This window comes from Tupaia chinensis, unplaced genomic scaffold (assembly GCF_000334495.1).
Source record: "Tupaia chinensis unplaced genomic scaffold, TupChi_1.0 Scaffold000126_2, whole genome shotgun sequence".
Classification (NCBI taxonomy): domain Eukaryota; kingdom Metazoa; phylum Chordata; class Mammalia; order Scandentia; family Tupaiidae; genus Tupaia; species Tupaia belangeri.
Genome location: NW_006159594.1, coordinates 1,802,672 through 1,822,270, shown reverse-complemented (window position 1 = coordinate 1,822,270; position 19,599 = coordinate 1,802,672). Strand labels below are relative to the sequence as shown.

General features: G+C 54.2%; 1 protein-coding gene across 1 annotated transcript in view; it reads left to right on the top strand.

The window, feature by feature from the left end:
• The window catches only part of ZFHX2 (zinc finger homeobox 2), a 37,010-nt gene that overhangs the window by 12,474 nt on the left and 4,937 nt on the right, over positions 1-19,599 (top strand). The window contains 8 exon segments of the mRNA XM_027770328.1: positions 10,415-12,504; positions 12,709-13,226; positions 13,733-13,973; positions 15,900-15,971; positions 16,304-16,362; positions 18,186-18,386; positions 18,851-18,977; positions 19,116-19,558. Coding sequence (XP_027626129.1) covers positions 10,464-12,504; positions 12,709-13,226; positions 13,733-13,973; positions 15,900-15,971; positions 16,304-16,362; positions 18,186-18,386; positions 18,851-18,977; positions 19,116-19,558 — 3,702 coding nt within the window. The 5' untranslated portion in view covers positions 10,415-10,463.

Sequence of the window (19,599 nt, the reverse complement as noted above, 5' to 3'; positions counted from 1 at the left end):
CCGAAAACTTACAGACAAACCCTGGCGCTTTAGCGAAAGACGCTGCACTTGAGGTTGGGAAGAGAGAAGGCCAGGAAAGGACAAGAAAGAGGTTGGAGATGGATTGGGCTGGGAGGAGGGGGAATGGAGAGTAAGACAGCAATACAGAGAATCAGGTAGGAAAAAGTGACTTCGACATGGAGGTGAGGCAGAGATGCGGTTTAAATGAGAAGGGAAGGGGGCCGGGAAGGGGGCCGTGGGCGCTCAGGAGAAGAGAAATTGCAGAGAAAACAGGGAGCCTGACCCCCTACAGGGAGATGGAGACAGCAGGACAGCAGCGAGGAGGCGGCAGGAAGAGTGGTCCTGTGTGTGAGATCCTAAAGCTGAAAAGCCAGGCCGGCCCAGCCGCCATCAGGCCTGAGTTCAAGCCGTGCTGGCTTTGACCCTTATGGGAGGAACTGAAGTGGCAAATTAACGACGGTAATGAAGTCACTGCTCCTTGTTTGTCTTTGCTGGTGTCCCCTTGAGATTTGTCCTTTGGCCAGACAGGGCAGTGTGGGGGAGGGGAGGCACAGCACCAGGGAGGGCGGGGAGGGTGTGGAAAAGAGGATGGAGAACTGAGAAGGTGGAGGACAAACAGACCCGGGGAAAGAAAAAGGAGATGCTGACACGGAGCGGGAGAGGGACCCAGGGGTGGAAGAGAGGAGAGAGAAAGGAGACATGGGAAAAGAGAAGGGATAGGAGAGAGGAGTAGAAGGATGGATAGGGGAAGGAACAATGGGAATTGGAGAGGGAAACCTGGACGGAGGTGCAGGGCCATAGAAGGAGGGAGAAGGAAAGGTGGAACAGAGAAATGGCGAGCCGAGGGGGAGAACGTGGCTAGGGCTGCCGAGCTGCAGCTGGCGGGGCCCGTGGGCGGGGCCTCATCTCCATCTCTAATGGCTGTGAAATGAGGTTAGCTCCATTAGAGGCAGCGAGAGTGTAACGAGATCACACTCATTAGGGCTGGGCCATCCCAGTAATTACCACCACCCCAAACACGCCCGCGCCAGCCGGGCCACCAAGCACACAGCACACAGCAGCACACCCAATGGGATGCCTCACTGCTGACCGGGACGCCCAGGGCCCACGCAGGTGTAACTAGAGGACATGGGGAAACCCAGCCTGGCAGAGACTGAGCACCTTCCCTAACCCCAGAGAGGTGCCCCAAGGCCACCAGCCTCCCCCCACACATACAACCAAGAAGCAATAAACATACATATCCCCCCAACTCAGGAAATAAGACAGGTGGGTGAATATTATTGTGTCCGTTTATTGACCAGATCTAAAGTGCTCATCTCGATAGTGATCATGGACATGGTGAGGCACTGTCCCCATTCTTTATGTGAAGAAACTCACCTGAGGCTTTACTCAACCCACCCGAGGTCATTTACATACTAAGGAATAGAATTAGAATTTGATTCTGGCTCTGTCTGTCTCTAGAGTCTATGCTTTTTTGTTTGTTTGTTTATTTTAAAGGGGGCTGTGCTTTTTAAGAAAAAGATGAAGTTCATATGTTAATATGGATACATAATGTATAGATTTTCAACTTTAAGAGACATCATCACTGTAGGTACACGCATCTCCATTCAAATACCCCTACCTGGATCTGTGTCCCCTGCTGCTCGCTCTCCCCGTCTGCATGCATGTGCGCGCACACACTAGTGACCGGTGTCCCTACACAGAATGCGATGTCAGTGGCTCTCTCTGGAACTGCACAAAGCAGTGGCCCTGTTCCACTTTATTCCCAGGAGATAGCCATATCTAGCACCTTTGAGCTCAGAGAGGAGCATGAACACATATACTCCAGGCAACACATCCAAGAGTAATACTCATACTCCAAGATGCCACTCAAAATGCATCCCCAGCTGGAGTTCAGAAGCTTATAAATTAACCTAAGGGCAGAGGCACTGGGGTCAGGCTACCTGCATTCTGATCTCTACTTTTTTCTGTGTGGGAGACCTTAAAAATGACTTAACTCCAGGCCAGCAGGTGGTATGGAGGTCAAGGGACTAGAACCCATATCACCTACAGTGTAGTTGGAGTCCTGGACCTGGCAGCCTGAAAATCACCAGGTGCTGAAAATCTCCAGGTGCATGTGAATGCATGCCCGAAATCCCTAGAGGAGACTGGAGGAGAAGGGGTTGTGGTGTGGCCATCCCCCTGGGGGGTGCGTCCTCACTTTCCCTCTCTCTCTCTAGTGAGTGCACGTGCTCTATAACAGAAACTAAATCATGTAACTCCTCTGTTGCCATGTGTGTAAAATAAGAACGAACACCTGCATTTTCATATCAGCTATGGTGGAGGGCTTGCAGTGTCTGGCACATAGGAACCACTTAAAGAGGCTGGCTATTATCTTATACCGATAATAATTCATGGGTGGGACCAGCAGTTGGTGTAATGGCTATGTCGCTGGACTCCCATGTAGTCGACCGCAGTTCGAGTCCCAGACCCAGTGGCTTAAACTCACGCTGGGCGCGTGTGCATGTGTGCCCAAGATCCCGAGAGGAGAATAGAGAAGGGATTGCAGCATGGCCATCCCCCCTCAGGGGTGATTTTTCACTTTCTGTCTCTCGGTCTCTCTGTCTTTTTGGTGAGCGCATGCGCCCTATAGCAAAAACCTCTCAAAAAAAAAAAAAATTCATGGTTATTATTTTAACAGTATTTAAATGGAATCATTACATCAAACGGGTTTACATAGAATCAGAGAACTAGATTTATTTATAAACATAGTCACTTACAGTGGTATCCTTTCTAATAATTACAGAAGAATTGCCTAGACTTCCTTCCCATCAAAGGGAGATCTGAGTCATCTACAGAGGTTCCCTGTTCGGGGTCAGACAGAACCCTGATTCTGATCCCCCACCTCTTAGTGCTTATACCACAGGGCTCCACGCCGGCTTCATGTGGCTGTCTGGGCCCAAGGTTATAACTGAGAGCCTCGCGAGCCTCTCCGGGCACTAGATCACACAGGACAGCTCCACACTGCTGTCCTCACACGTCTAACACTTCCCCGGTCACTGAGGGAGATGCTCCTGGACACTCAGCCTCTCCAGTGACAGGCGCTCTGGAGCACACCTCAACAAATCCACACAAATGTGCATGGGTGTAGTTTTTCAGTCCACAGCTTCCCTCCTCCTCCTGTCTCCTCCCTGCTCGTGCCCAGCTTCTCCCCCGAGCCTCCCCTTTTCTCCTCACAGTTCCCCCAATTCCCTCATGCCCACCTGAAGCATCTTGCAAGGTGTAAGACACTGCCTCCCTCTCCCTGGGGACTGGCCACCTGCCCAATGTGGTGCCAGAGCTGGGAGGCCAGGAAGAGACTCAACATTTCCAAGTGCAGATCAAGATCATCGCCCTCACTTCCCTACCTCTTCCTCTCTCCCCTATTTCTGCGTTCCTCTTCTAGGCCTTGGCTGTCTCTCTGCTTTTTTCCTGCTTCTCTCTGTCTTATTTCCTCCTACACTTGTTTTCTCTCCAGCTTTGGGACAAATCTCACCTCGCGTAGAGTGAGTACTCCCTACATATAGGAGAGAGGAAGGCAGAGGTCTCGGAAAGACAAAATTGAAACAGAACAAAGAAAGGAATTGCTGGTTTTTGTTTTCTTTTTAAATATAGAAGGTAAGACTTAGAGACAGTGAAGATCAAAGTTTTAAATGCAGGGAGCGGCAATCATAGTGTTGACCCAAGTATTAGCTGCTTCTGGGCGCGTCCTGGTGTGAGCGTGGCTAAGCTCCCTCTCTGCTCTGGGAGACAAGCATCTCTTGGTTCAGCCTTAAAAGAACCAAGGCAGAAGGGGACCCTGCTGCCAGGATGACTAGATTTAAGTGCGATCCACGTAAGAGTCTGTCCTCAGGTGAAAAGGGCAGAGATGAGAGGATGAGTCCTAGTCAAGAAAGGGACAAAGCAGAAGGAAAATTGTCAGCCTCTGTGCAAACAGCTCGCTCCACTCTATGGGCGGAGACAGCCAAGAGAGAAGGAAAAGAACTGTCCTCACTGAACACCTGGAACAGCTGGTCCCCACTTAGAATGGTTGCACTTCCAGTTTTCCAGCATAAAGCTGATGTGCTAGCCATCAGATGGCTTCGTGCAGGAGAAATTGGGACCTCTTCGTAAGTCGAGGAGCATCTATGTTAAATGCACTTTTGACTTCAGATATTTACTTCTTTTTTAAAAAAGAATTGTTTTATTAATTTAATTTTTATTTCTTATTTTTTAAAATTTGACCAGAGAAAGAAAAGGAAAGTGAGAAAGCAAGCCACCAGATCCAGGACTCAAACTGTGGTTGGCCATGTGAGAGTCCAGTGCCTTAACCACCACACCACCTGCCGACTCGGACTTTAGCTATTTCCAACTTAATGATGAGTTTATCAAGATGTAACCGCATTGTAAGTCAAGAGCATCCATATATGTACTTTAGTCCTCACAGCTGGATAAGAAAGTTTTCATTATTTGCATTTTCCCAAATAAGGACACTGGGGCTCCATAATTTTCCAAGGTTGCATAAGTGGTGGGGGTCAGGACTGAGCGTAGGCCATCATGGATCCACAGCCCATGTTTGTCCACTGCCTTCAAAAGTAAAGCTTGGGAGCCAGCAGGTGGTCTAGTGGTTAAAGCACTGGACTCCCATGGGATCAACTGCGGACTCAGTGGCTTGAAACTCAGGCCGTGTGCGTGTGCCTGTGCGTGCGCGCCCAAAATCCTGAGAGGGAAATGGAGGAGGAGGGATTGCAGCATGGTCATCCTTCCTGGGGGCTGATTTCTTGCTTTTTGTTTCTCCGTCTGTCTCTGTCTCTGGCAAGAACACATGCCCTATAGCAAAAATCTCTCAAAAGATGTTTAAAAGTAAATAAATAAAGCTCATCCTAGAAGAGTTTATTTGCTGTGTATACCCAATACCATCTTTCCTGTTTCTCCCCATGGCTGCCTTCTCTGGAAAGCAACAAGTTGAGACAAAAAAGGGCAGAGAGGTATGGGCAAAGCGAGTGTGGAAGACAGCAATGCTTTAGGCAAGAATTTCCGAGAGGAAAGAAAAAAGAGAAGGCTCTAAGGGAAGGCAGATAGACTGGACGATTTGAAAAGTGAAAAGGCAAAATGTTTGGAAGGCTCTGATGTGGAAGTTGTTGTATGCAAATTTTAGGCAAATACGAAGGTGCCCTCTGATAGACTGCTGCAAAAGCCTTTGCCATGTAGCTGGGTTTGGAGAAAGGCGGCAGAAGGGAGCTTTGTTTTTTGAAGGGAATTGGGAAGGAGAAAGCCAGTCTGTCCCCCCACCATGCGGCCTTGCCCTCACCTTGGTTATGGTCCCCTGTCACCACTAGAGGGCAGTAGTGTTTTTTCCCTCTCTCAGTGGGCCAGAGGTGGGAGGGGGCTGTGCCCAGGGAAGACCTGGTCTTGCCCTCTGCTCAGGAGGAAGTGCCTGGGCCTGCCTGGCCACCAGGTCCTCCTACCAGCATGAGCACATGCCCTGGCTCCTGTGTGGGGCAGTCTTTCCTTCCTCGGGCTTCATGTCTTCTGTCTGTCCTTTGCCCTTGCCCCTTGGGCCCTGGGTCTTAAGTCTGTGTTTTTCCCATCTCGCTTGATCTCCACGCCTGCCTTTTCAAGCTGCCACCTCGGTATCTGCAACTTCACACCCAAGCGAGCCTTTCTGTGTCCACCCTCTCTGTCCAGTAGCTCTCAGGTGCTGGTGTATGTCTGACTGCCCCGGCTCCTCAGCGTCTCCCTTTTCCAAGGACTGTATCTGCCGCCTCCCGAGGAGGAGATCAGCACTTGAGTAATGGAGACTGTTTTGTTCGTTTGTGGGCAGTACCTCCCTAGCTGAGCTTTGCAACCTGCTCTTCTTGTCCTAAGGAACAACCGGAGACCTGGGTCTGGAAGGAGGAAAAGAGCAAAACCAAAAAGAAAAAAAGAAATGCTCCTTTCTGTTCCTCCACCGCTTTCTCGTCTCTTCCCCTCCTTCCCCCTGAGAGGGAACGAAGCATGAAGGCGGAGGGTGGAAGGAAGGGGCAGCAAGGAGCTGTGGAGACAGGACCATTTTGGAGCTGGAAGATTCATCTCTGGGGATGACTAAACCCTCAGAACTCTCCTCCCTCCCTTGGCTCCAGGCCTCCCTCCTCCCATCCCCCTCGGTGGCAGCAGCCTTGTAATTTAAAGCTCTCTCTGTCGCCTCTAATGTGATCCTCTCGTTTTATTGACTCTCTCTGCCGTCTGTGGCGCCCCTTCACATCAATCTCCTCTCTAATCACACCGCCACCACTGCCTGCTCTGTCTCCCCTAACCCCTCGCCTCTGCAGAGGGCCCCAGCCCTTGCCTCTACCCAGGCCTTTCCTTTGGACTGTCCCCCACCGCCACTCCACACAGATCAGCCTTCCTCCGTCCCTCCTTCAGAGGCTAGAGTGCCAGTGCCTTTGAGGAGACGCCTTCTCCCCTTATCCACACCCGAGATGTGTCCTAAGGGAGAGAAGACGCCCTTAAAGGAGAGCTGGGGACTAAAGGGAAGAATGGCAAAGGGTCTGAGGACAAACGAGAACCTCGGCCTGGGGTGGCAGGTGGGGATGACTTTTAGGCCTGTTTCTGCGGCGTCTCCAGTTCAAGGTAGGAAGGGCAAAGAAAGGGACATGGAAATTCAGAGAGGGAAGGAAGAAAAGATGGAGGAGGAGGGAAAGGGAGAGAAAAGTGAAAAAATAATTGCTGCAGCTAAAGGTTTGTAATAAATAGTGGGTGATGGGAGAAGCACCGAGAAGAAAGGAGGGGGAAATGGTATAGTGGTAGGGGGATGGGGGATGCACTGAGGCAGAGATAAATTTGCAATTGAAATTCTTTCCTGGAGAGGAGGAGGGGTAGGTTGGGAGGTGGGGAAAAGATTTGCAATTTTAAATAGCTGCCAACCTACCCTTGGCCCTATCTGGGTCTCACCCATGAACTAGCCGAAAGCCCAGCTCTTTGGGTTTCTAGCCAGGAGTTGGCTAGGTCTTTCTGGTCCTGGGAAGCAGAAACTGGAGAACTTGGGTGTTACTGCAGGATTTCGGGTTCAGGTCCCCCTGCCCTCCTCTGAACTGTGCCAAGAGCTGGAGTTAGGAGCCTGGAAGGAGCCGGTGGGAGGAGGCAGGGTGGGCTGTGTTGCGTGGGTCAGCTGGGAGAGGGCTCTCCCGCGTTCAGCCCTCAGCAGCAGGACTCAGGAGAGGGCCCTCTTGCCTGCCCCCGTTCTTCCCAGCAGAGGGGGGAGTGCAGGGTGCCGCGGCCCAGCTGTGGGAATGACAGCAGAATGTCGGGGCCACACACAGCGGCGCACCTACCCCCCTTTCTTCGACGAGGATTCTGTGGGAGGAATACTTCTCTTCTTGGCCTGTCTAGAAATCTGGCTCTCCCCAGTCCAATTCCTTTACTTCCCTGGTTCTCTAACTCCCCTACCTCTCCATCTCCTCCGCCCCTTTCCTAGGTGCTGATTTGCATGTCATTAGCATGCTAATCCGGCCCACTCGGCGCTCCTTAATGACTCTGACTTCACGCCTGGCTAGACCCCCAGGAGGAGAGGGAAGCAGGAATTGAGGCCGGCCTGAGGACCCATTCCAATCCATGAGCCTAGAGGTGAGGGTTGGACTGGCCCACGGGAAGAGGCCCTCGCACTTCCCCCATCCCTGAAGTGTGTGGTCTGAGCACAGGTGTTTAATCATTAGAGAGCTGCCGATGGAGCTGGGGCGGATGCACACGGGACTCTGGAGAAGTATGAGGCAGTGAGTCAGAGCGAAGACCATGATAAAAACTAGTTGTGAGCCTCAGTGCCTGTAGTCAGCTGGAGGCAGCCCAGGAATCCTGATTTCTCAGCCTTTCGAGGCTTGTTATGTCTGTACTGTAACTGAAGGACAGTCCAGCTGGATGGAGGAGCCCAGGACACAGCTTTGGGGTATACTCTGTGCCTGCTCAGCCCTCTCCTAGATCCCACGTAGGAGCTGTGTGACCATCTGTAGCTTACTTAACCTCTCTGTTTCTCTGGGCTGCCTCATCTGTAAAATAAGGTTGCCGTGAGATTGAATGAGACAACTGATGGAAAGTATTCAGCATAGCAACCCTGGTATCTACACCCTAACAGCTATTAGTAATATTATTCCCATTATGATATGTTATTTCTTTGGAAAAGAGGAGGCAACATAGGAGCTGTTGCCTTTCAGCTGACCGGGACATTCCACATGCTGGAGACCAGAGGTGGAGCTAGAAGGCTGGGAGGGCGGTACGGTGCCTGCGTACAGCCGGACGCACCCAGTTCATTCACTCCAAGACATTTGTGGAAGCCGTGGCAGGCGTTGTTCTCTGTGCTGATGATAAGAGCGGTGAATAAGGCAGACTGGTCTCTGCTCTCGCAGAACCTACCTTCTAGAAGGAGAGAAGTGAACCAGGAAATAATCGGGTAGTGAGCGCCGGTTAGAAAGTACCCTCAGAGAGGGAAGCAGGTTGGAGGAGGTGGTCGCAGCAGAACTGAGTGTCAAGGAGCCGCCAAGACTGGTGGAGGAGTTTTCCAGGTGGAATAAACAGCTGGACAAGGGCCAGTTGGGGTGGGAATGAACTCCGTATGTTGAGAAACAGAAAGAAGGCCAGTGGACTGGAGCCACTTCCAGCTGGCAAGGCAGTGTGGAGAGGCCTCCGTTTTTCTGAATTATTTTGTTGTGGCCAGCAGGTGGCATGGTAGTTAAGGTGCTGGATTTCCACGTGGCTGATGATGGTTTAAGTCCCAGACCAGGCAGCTTTCTCACACTCTTTGTCTCTCTGGTGAGCATGTGTGCTCTGTAGCAAATTAAAAAATAATATTGACAAATGAAATAATTTTAAAGGGAGCATATTTTATTTCATTTTATATTTTTTAAAGAATCATTTAATTTTGGGACCAGCAGTTGGCGTAATGGCTACGTCACTGGACTCTCATGTCGTCAACTGCAGTTTGAGTCCCGGACCCGGTGGCTTCACACCGGGCGCATGTGCGTGCGTGCCCAAGATCCTGAGAGGAGAATGGAGGAGAAGGGATTGTGTCGTGGCCATCCTCCCTGGGGGGTGATTTCTTGCTTTCTGTCTCTCTGTCTCTCTCTCTGTCTTTTTAGTGAGTGTACATGCCCTGCAAAAACCTCTAAAAAAAAAAAAAGAGAGAATTATTTAATTTTGTTTATCATTATTATTATTTTAAAATTTGCTATAGGGCATGGCACATTCACCAGAGAGAGAGAAAGAAGGAAAGTGAGAAAGCAAGCCTCCAGGTCTGGGACTTGAACTGTGGTCAGCCATATGGGAGTCTAGCGCCTTAACCACCATGCCACCTGCTGGCCCCCAGCACAGAGAGTTTTAAGATGACCTCTGAGGCAGGTGGACAACAGGAGCTGGGAAAGGAGTCTGGATTTTATTCACAATGCAATGAGAAATCCCTGATAAGTTTTAAGCAGAACATAATATGATTTACAAGTTAAAGAGATGACTTTCTGTGGTACCTGAAATTTGCCTTAAAACAATACATGAAAGGTAAAGAAATGGGGAATTCAGGTAGTTTCCTGCCCTCTGTATACTTCATATACATGAAATAAGATAGGCCGTGATGGGCCAGCCATGGGTGTTGGTAAGGCAGCTGAACTCCACATGGCCAACTGCACAGGTCAAGTTCTGGACCCTGTGGCTTCAGAAACATGCTTGGCCGCATGTGCATGCATGCCCCCAATCCAGAAATGCGGGACAGCTGGAGAAGGGGTCACGTTATGACCGTCCCCCGCAGGTGGTGCTCTCTCCCTCTCACTGTCTCATATGCGCCCTGGCAAGGTTGAAAAAAAAGACTGGCCACGAGCCGATGATTGCTGGAGCTGGACGATGGGGACAAACGGAGGCTTCTCACGTTATTTGGTCTACTTTTATATATGTTTGGCATTTTCCATAGTTGGGAACTAAATAAAAGATCATTCTGGCTGCTGGGTGGAGAAAAATAGATTGTAGGGGGTGGTGGAAGTAGAAGCCAGTGCAGAGCCTGCTGTACCAGCTCAGGAAAGAGACGTTAATGGCCTAGGCCAAGACGACACTAGAAAAGACGGTTAAGGGAGGGGTCTGACACGTTTCAGAGGTTGCTGTGGAAGTGGACACAGGTGGACCGAGAGAAAACGTGGTTGTTCGGCCTAACCCACTAGATAAATGGTGATACCAACATTTGAGATAGGGAAGTTGGGGAGGAACAGGTTTAAGGGAGCAATAAAGAGTTCTGATTTTGGACACGTTAAGTTTAGAAGCCCGTTAGACACTAAGTGAAGCTTCAAGTTGGCAACTGGGTATCTGAGCCTGGTGTTCAGGGAAGAGGATGGGGCTGGAGTCCCCAGAGATCCAGCTGCCCCCAGGGTCCCTGTGGCGTCACAGCACTGCTCTCTGTGTTTTCCTGCAGGGTACGGGCTGTCACGCTGAAATGAACCCCCAGCACTCCTCCGTAAACCATGGCCACCCTTAACTCAGCCTCTACTGCTGGCACCACCCCCTCCCCTGGGCACAATGCCCCGTCCCCGCCTCCGGACACCTCCTCCTCCAGCACCCCCTCTGATCCTGTCACCAAAGATCCCCCTGCTTCCCCCTCCACCCCTGAGAGCATGAGGCCCTCAGAGCCAGGAGAACAGCCCCTAGAGTCAGGCTGTGGCCTCGTCCCACCAAAGGAGATTGCGGAGCCCTCAAAAGAGCCTGGCTGTGGTCACTTCCCGCCAAAGGACCTGGGGGTAGAAAAGGACAAGGAGCAGCAGGAAGAGGACGGGCTCCCTCCTGTGGACCTACGCAACCACTTACTCTTCGCATCTGGCGGTGAGGCCTACCTGGTGGCCAGCCTGCCCCTGCCAGGCAGCAATGAACTCCCGTTACCAAAGGGCTTCCCCTGGGGTGAGGCAGGCACCAAGGAAGAGCCCAGCCGGCCCCTACTTGCCCACCCAGCCCCTGCACACCTCACTGCCCTTCACATCCAACATGGCTTTGATCCAACCCAAGGCTTTAGCTCTTCTGACCAAATTCTGTCCCACAATACCTCAGCGCCATCTCCGGCCACCTGTGAGGGAAGGGATGGAGCCTTCTGGAGCTACCAGCTGACTCCGAACCCACCCGGAGATCCCAAAGATGGCCCCATGGGGAACAGGGGGGGAGACCACAGGGCACTGTTCTGGTTCTGCCTCCTCTGCCGCCTGGGTTTCAGCAGGCCCCAGGCCTTTGTGGGTCACACACAGTCTCATGGGGTGAAGCTAACCCCTTCCCAACACCGGGGCCTGTCGGGCAGCCCAGCCGTGCTCCAGGAGGGGGCCGAGGGCTGCACGGCCCTCATAAGCTTTCTGGAACCAAAACTCCCCACTTGTCCCTCTTTTGAAATACCCCTCGACAACAGCAGCACAGTGAACATGGAGGCGAATGCAGCCCAGTCCGCGGATGGCCCCCCTGAGGCCCAAGTCCAGGCCCCAGTCCTCCCCACTGAAGAAGTCATGGCCCTCAGCTCTCCCTCCCCACCCACAACCCCGGCCACCTGGGACCCCAGCCCAACCCAAGCCAAAGAATCGCCAGTAGCAGCAGGCGAGGCAGGGCCAGATTGGTTCCCCGAGGGGCAAGAAGATGGAGGGCTCTGCCCCCCACTCAACCAAAGCTCACCCACCTCCAAGGAGGGGGGCATTCTCCCCGTCCCAGTGGGCTCCCCTGAGGACCCCAACGACCCACCCCAGTCCTACCGCCTGGCTGACGATTATGCCCCAGGCCCTGCAGCCTTCCAGGGCCTCAGCCTGTCCAGCCACATGTCCCTGCTACACTCTCGGAACTCCTGCAAGACGCTCAAGTGTCCCAAGTGCAACTGGCACTACAAGTACCAGCAGACCCTGGATGTGCACATGAGGGAGAAGCATCCCGAGAGCAACAGTCACTGCAGCTACTGCAGCGCCGGGGGCGCCCACCCCCGCCTTGCGCGGGGCGAGAGCTACAACTGCGGCTACAAGCCCTACCGCTGCGACGTCTGCAACTACTCCACCACCACCAAGGGCAACCTCAGCATCCACATGCAGTCTGACAAGCACCTGGCCAACCTGCAGGGCTTCCAGGCAGGGCCTGGGGGGCAGGGGAGTCCCCCAGAGGCATCGCTCCCACCCCCTGCTGGGGACAAAGAGCCCAAGACCAAATCATCCTGGCAGTGCAAGGTGTGCAGCTACGAAACAAACATCTCCCGCAACCTGCGCATCCACATGACCTCCGAGAAGCACATGCAGAACGTGCTGATGTTGCACCAGGGACTGCCTCTGGGCCTGCCACCTGGGCTGGTGGGGACGGGCCCTCCTCCCCCACCAGGGGCTGCTGCCCCCAACCCGCAGGAACTCTTCCAGTACTTCGGGCCCCAGACTCTAGGGCAGCCTCAGACTCCCTTGCCTGGCCCTGGACTGAGGCCAGACAAGCCCCTGGAAGCCCAGCTGCTTCTCAATGGCTTCCACCACCTTGGAGCACCTGCCCGCAAGTTCGCCACACCTGGTAAGCTCCCTCGGTGCTGCACCTCTCCCCCCTTCTTCTCGTGCATGGGCCCACTCTGCTCCCTGCTTTCACACAAATGCCAGCACTCCCCACTTAGGTAACGAACTCCTGAACACTAGCTTACTCATTCGCCCATCTTTCCATGTAGCAAACGGACCCTGCCCCATGTCACCCTTGGGTCACCAATCTGTCTCTGTCCCCCAGCCCCTGGAAGCCTCTCCCCCGATGCCCACCTGCCTCCAAATCAGCTCCTGGGCTCCTCGTCTGACAGCCTGCCCACCTCGCCGCCCCCAGATGACAGCCCGACCCTGAAGGTATTCCGATGCCTGGTGTGCCAGGCCTTCAGCACAGACAGCCTGGAGCTGCTGCTCTACCACTGCAGTGTGGGCCGGAGCCTCCCGGAAGCCGAATGGAAGGAGGTGGCAGGGGACACCCACCGCTGCAAGCTCTGCTGCTACGGCACCCAGCTCAAGGCCAATTTCCAGCTCCACCTCAAGACTGACAAACACGCTCAGAAGTACCAGCTGGCGGCCCACCTGCGGGAGGGGGGCGGGGCCGTGGGCACCCCCTCTCCCATGCCCCTGGGGGACGGGGCCCCTTACGGGTCTGTGTCCCCCCTGCATCTGCGCTGCAACATCTGTGACTTCGAGTCCAACAGCAAGGAGAAGATGCAGCTGCACGCCCGGGGTGCAGCCCATGAAGAAAACAGCCAGATCTACAAGGTGAGGCAGGGGTGGGAAGGGCCCAGGAAGGGAGGGGATGCGGGGAGGAGATCGCCATAGGGAAGTGAGGGGAGAAGTCAGGGTTACAGAAATGAAGGAAAAGGAAAGTGGGCACCAAGGAATCAGACGCTGGGACAGACATAGAGAAAGACCAAAGGAGAGCGGGCTCTGAAGACGTGGAGCGGACTTTATTCAGCCCCTCTGGTGTCTGGGGTGGAGTGAGGCCTCCTGTCAGCTCAGTCTGTCATGTCACCAGGTTCAAAAGGACCGAACCAGATTCCATTTGCACATCAGGAGGGGGGGTCAAGGATTGGTTTGAAGAAGAGGAGGAGGTGGGGGCGAACAAGCAGTAATACTCAGGTGGCCATAGGAGGGCATAGTGGGCTCACGGGCATGGAAGGGATGGGGGTGGCTGCTAGTCAGACTCCGCGGCGAGAGGCAAAGAAGGCCCCTGAGATCTGGAGATGTCCCTCGGGCCCTGAGCCAGCCTCTCCCCATGGTTCTAGTTTCTGCTGGAAATGGAGGGAGCAGAGGCAGGGACAGAGCTGGGGCTGTACCGCTGCCTGTTGTGTGCGTGGGAGACCCCCTCGCGCCTGGCTGTACTACAACACCTGCGCGCCCCAGCCCACCGCGACGCCCAGGCCCAGAGGCGCCTGCAGCTGCTACAGAATGGCCCGACAGCAGAGGAAGGACTGCCTGCTCTTCAGAGCATCCTGAGCTTCAGCCACGGGCAGCTCCGGACTGCTGGTAAGGAAGGAGGAGGCAGGCTGGAGAATAAGGGCTGGACAGGGAGCGAGACTGATGACAGTGACATGAGCAGGGAAAACAGGTCTGCCCTTAGGAGGGAGCTGTGAGGGGTGAGAAGGCAGGCCAGGGGCTGCTGAGCAGGAGTGGAAACAAGAGGCTGCTGGAGGAGGGCAGGGAAGGCTGGGACTGTGCTGGGTGAGGTACAGAGCAGGAGCAGGGGTGAGGAGGACCACCCCGTGATTCTGAATAGCAATGCTGAGTGCAAGTGTGGGGGCTGACAGACGGGCTGGTCAGGAAGGAGAGGATAGCTAGGAAAAAAGAGAAGGAACCCGCTCCGTGCTGGGCAAGGACTTGGAAGGAGATTCGAGCTCAGCCCACAGGCAGCAGGGATGGGAAGAGGCTCCCAACAAGCTTCCCAGCCTCCTCCTGTCTCTTAGGTCTTCAGCCCTAAGGCTGGGCTTAGCGTCCCCCTTAGGCATCTGAGGTTGTACCAACAGAGGCCAGAACGGCCGGCCAGACGCACTGAACCAGAGGGTGCGGAATAGAGCCTGGAAGGGGATGCCAGAGGTGGGCATGGGCATCTGGGCTTTGTCGAGGCCAGCGGTGGGCAAGGGTGAGGGTACGGGCAGCAGGAACAGGCAGCATTGACTGGTGCTAATTGAATTGCCAATACGCTGGCTGGAGTTAAGTGCCGGAGGGGCCCAGATCAATAGCTAACGATCCTGGCGCAGGGCTGAATGGAGTTAAGGAACTTTAACACTTTAATTAGGCCGCCACCGAAAATAAATTCCTACACATCTGTCAATTCTTACTTGAGTGGTAATCTCCTCTCCCAGCCAGCCCTGCAGCCCCCTGCTCGCTGCAGCAGCTGCTTCCATCCCGCCTCTGTCCTCCCTCCTGTTCCCCACTGCATTTCTAGGGCTCTCTACTTCCAGATCCATCAAGGCAGCGAACTGAGTCGGTCGTTTCTGTTTCCTCTTCCTAGACTTGTTTCTATGAAAGGTTGGGAGGTAGGGCCAGCAGGTGGCATGGTGGCTAAGGCACTGGACTCCCACATGGTCGACTGTGGTTTGAGTCCCGGACCTGGCAGCTTGAAAATCATGCCGGCTGGGACCAGCAGGTGGCATGGTGGTTAAGGCGCTGGACACTCCCACATGGCCGACCACGGTTTCACTTCCCCTCTCTCTCTCTCTCTCTCTCTGTCAAATTAAAATAAATGAATGGATAAATAAAATTAAATAAATAATTATTTAAAAAAGAAAATCATGCCGGATGCATGTGCGCGTGTGCCCCAAATCCCCGGAGGAGAATGGAGGAAAAGGGACTACAGTGTGGCCATACCCCCAGGGGGTGATTTCTCACTTTCTCTCCCTATGTCTCTGTCTCCCCTCAGGTGAGCTCATGTGCCCTATGGCAAAAACCTAAAACAAACAAACAAAAAGAAAAAGAAAACAACAAAAATCATTGTGGCGACTGGAATCATTCTGACACTTTGTTTGTTTGTTTGTTTGTTTGTTTAGCTATAGGGTGCTTGCACTCACCAGACAGAGAGAGACAGAGAGACAGAAAGCAAGAAATCACCCCCCAGGGGGGATGGCCACGCCGCAATCCCTTCTCCTCCATTCTCCTCTCGGGATCTTGGGCATGCATGCACACGCGCCCGATGTGAGTTTAAGCCACCAGGTCTGGGACGCGAACTGCGGTCGACTACGTGGGAGTCCAGTGACATAGCCATTACGCTAACTGCTGGTCCCCCCGACATTGGTTTCTGTACTCACTCTATGGGTATTTCTTAGTGGTTTTGCCTTCTCTCTTGCCCGCTGACTCAGCCGTCCATTTCTCCACTGCTTGTCTGGCTTCCTCCACCCTGGGCCTCCTCTCCCTGATGCTTCACGTCTTTAAACTGACTCTCCCCATCCTACACAGGAAAGGCTCCTGCCATACCCTTAGCAGAGCTGCCCACCCCTGAGAAAGATGCCCAGCACAAGACAGAACTGGGTGAGTCGCTCACCTTGTCTGTCTCCCCTGCCCTGCCCAGGCCTCATACACGCCGAAGTGCTTGTGGGAACCTGCAGTCATCCAGGAGCCCACTGAGGCCTCCTGTGTTGGAGGGGCAAAACCAACGGAAGGGTTCATCAGAAGGAAGGGAGGCCAAGCACTGATGGCTGAGCATGTACATCCTCTCTGAGGACCTGAACCTGGCCATCCTGCTAACCTGGAACCCAACTCCCTGTCCTAGAAGCCCTCTGATACCACTGTAGGGGGGTGTGTGTGTGAGAGAAACAAGGCCGGTTGTCAGAGCCCCTAATCTCCTGTCCTTTCATCCACAGCTCCTGAAGAGGCAGAGATCAAGACCGACCCTTCCAGAGACAGTGCCGGCCAGACCACGGTCAGGACTGGGCTAACGGGGAGGAGCTGAGGCGGGGTCGGGCTTCACTGAGATCTGCTTGTATTCTAAAGGCAGACCTCCTTTGTCGGTCGTGACTTACTTCCCTCAGTGTCATGTTTAAGGAGTAACACCTAAGCCAGGCGCGGTGGTGTATGCCTATAATCCCAGCTACTCGGGAGACTGAGGCAGGAGGATCCAGAGTTCAAGGCCAGTCTGGCAAAAACAGTGAGAACCTGTTTCTTCAAAAAAAGGGACCAGCAATTGGCATAATGGCTATGTCGCTGGACTCCCATGTAGTTGACCAGGGTTCAAGTTCCAGACCCAGTGGCTTAAACTCACACTGGGCATGTGTGTGTGCCTAAGATCCCGAGAAGAGAAGGGATTGCGGTATGGCCATCCCCCTTGGGGGGTGATTTTTCGCTTTCTGTCTCTCTTTCTGGCGAGCGCATACACCCTATAGCAAAACCCTCTCAAAACAATTTTATATTAAAAAAAAAAAAACAGAAAAAAAGAAAAGCCTCTCCACCTAGGTCCATTATATATGTTTGGTACCATATGGAGGAGGTGTCCCGAGGGGCAGATTGTGCAGGGAATAGAAGGAAGGGGTGACAGGAATGCAAGGGCGAGGTGAAGAGAGGAGCTGCACTGAAGGCAGGAACGACTGGAGGTAGATGGAGGAAGAGAGGTAGGAAATAAGTGAAGAAGGCAGGCAAAAGCACAAAGGCAAGGCAGCCACTGCCCAGCTCGAGTCCCCTGTCAGGAACAGCCACTACACAGACGTCCCAACCCCACAAAAGCTCTGAGCATGGATGGAACTGTCCTGGCACCCTCTTCTCAAGGGTAAAGGTGCCAGCCAGATGACTCACCATGGCAACACAATCTCTAAGTCCGTGGATTCAGACCTCGGCAGGACTTAGTACTTAGCTCTGTGGCCTGTCAGTGTGGATTCTGTGGGGACCGCAGCCTCTGGTCCCGAGATGCCGTCCTGCCCCTCACAGCTCTCCAGACTGGACTGCAATATGCAGTTACTGTGTAGCGGCCCGAGCCCTCCGCTTCTCTGCCTCCCAGCTCCTGTGCCCTCCTGCAACTGTCTGCTCCAAGGCCTAGGTGCATTAGGGGAGGATTCTCTTTAGGGCCATCCCTTCCCTGAAAATAGCACAGAGGACAGGAGAGAAATGAGCCAGGAAGACTAGTCCGATCTCAGGCAGCAGGCGGACAGGTCAGGCAGTCAGGTGACAGCATGGGCTCATGGTCCCACCCCTCTGGAGGGCTGGGTGGGTGCAGATGTGCTTAGAGGGCCCAGCCAGAATCTTCCTGGGCCACTGGGGGAGCTATTGAGTTTGTTTACAATAAGAAGGGGGGCAGGGGGGAGGGAAGGAAAAGAAAGTGAGAGCTGTTGAGCCTGAGGGAGAATAAGCCCGCTTCTGGTAGGGCCTCTTCAGGTGACAGTTCAGGGACCTTGGAGCAGAGTGGGTGGGGAAAGTGGAGCTGTTCACTAAGAAGGCACAGGCAGAGTGGTGGCAGGTACAGGACCATCTGTGGGTGGGGCTGTGGCATGGAGTAGGAGAGAAGAGACAGGGAAAGACACCCCAAGGCAACATAGAGAAAGGCGGGACGGAGGGAGAGGGCCCGGCCGGGCCTCGGTCCCTGCCCAAGTCCCACAAGCTGGCTCTTTCCTCTTCTCTCTGGGACTGGGTCTTCTGTGATGCCTTCCTATCCCGCTTGCTCCCCTAAATTGGGAGCAGGGGACACTGCTGCATTAGGAATCCAGAGGACCCCCCACCCTTTCCTGACACCCCTCTACCACCTGTGTGTGTCCCCAGGTATACTGCTGTCCATACTGCAGCTTCTTGAGCCCAGAGGCTGACCAGGTGAGGGCTCATGCACTCTCCCAGCATGCAGTGCAGCCCAAATACAGGTGCCCGCTGTGCCAGGAGCAGCTGGTGGGCCGGCCGGCCCTGCACTTCCACCTTAGCCACCTCCACAACGTGGTGCCCGAGTGCGTTGAGAAGCTGCTGCTCGTGGTGAGTCCAGGCTGGGGGGGAAGAGGCAGGGACATCCAGGGAACTGTGTGTGAGGACGGTGCTGGTGAAAGCAGCAGCATTTTACAGATGTGAGATTGGATTCGGGAGACAAGAGATTGTCAGAACTGAGCTTGTCGAGCTTCCCCTACTCAGGGACAAGAAAACCAAGCCTTTCTTTCACTTCCATTAAATCCTGAGAGGAGTTGGTTAACAGTAGGCACAGGCCTGCCAGGGACAGCCAGCCTCAAGGAAGGATGGCTTTCAGCCTGGGGAAAGAGGGAGCCAGATTAGAGAGGCAGCAGCCAGGCCCTCTGGCCTGCAGGGACAGTGCAGTTAGGCGGGAGGCTTGTCTGGAAGGGAGCTAGGTCCGTGAGAAGGGGACATGGCGCAGGCGCAGAGCAGACAGGCCAGGAGCAGCACAGGGCTAAGAGGTGGTGGTGAACCCTAGGACTGTCCCCATTCAGGCCACAACCGTAGAGATGACCTTGACCACCAAAGTGCTACCCGGGCCCACGCTAAGCCCTCTGGAGGATGGCCCAGAAGCGCCCACTCCTGGGCCAGTGCCTGCACCGAGCAGCAACCAGGCAACAGGTAAGAAAGGGGGCCTGGGCTTCGTGGGCTAAGAAGAGCTGGAGACAACGGAGGACTGGACCAATGGCCCAGAAACTGAGTGGTGGAGACCGGCATACTGAAGGCTCCCTGCTAATTGTGCCCTCTTCTCTTCCCTAGAAGGCCCTAACATGACCCCAGAAGCCAGTCCGGATCCTCTTCCTGAGCCTCCCTTGGCCTCAGCTGAGGCCCCAGACAAGCTTTCTGGAAGCCCTGACCAACCCCCCTCTCCAGCCTCATCTCCAGTCCCTCGGCCTGAGCCTGATGTCCATGCTGAGGAAGTAGTTCCTCCACCCACCATGGCTGAGGAGGAAGAGGGCAACGCTGGGGAGCCCCGCTCTGCAGAGCCAGCTCCCACAGACTCTCGTCACCCTCTGACCTATCGGAAGACCACCAACTTTGCCCTGGATAAGTTTCTTGACCCTGCCCGGCCCTATAAGTGCACTGTGTGTAAGGAGTCTTTCACCCAGAAGAATATCCTCTTGGTTCATTACAATTCTGTCTCCCACCTTCATAAGATGAAGAAGGCTGCCATTGACCCCTCCGCCCCAGCCCGGGGAGAGGCTGGGGGCCCCCCCCCCCCCCCCCCCCCCACCGACAACCC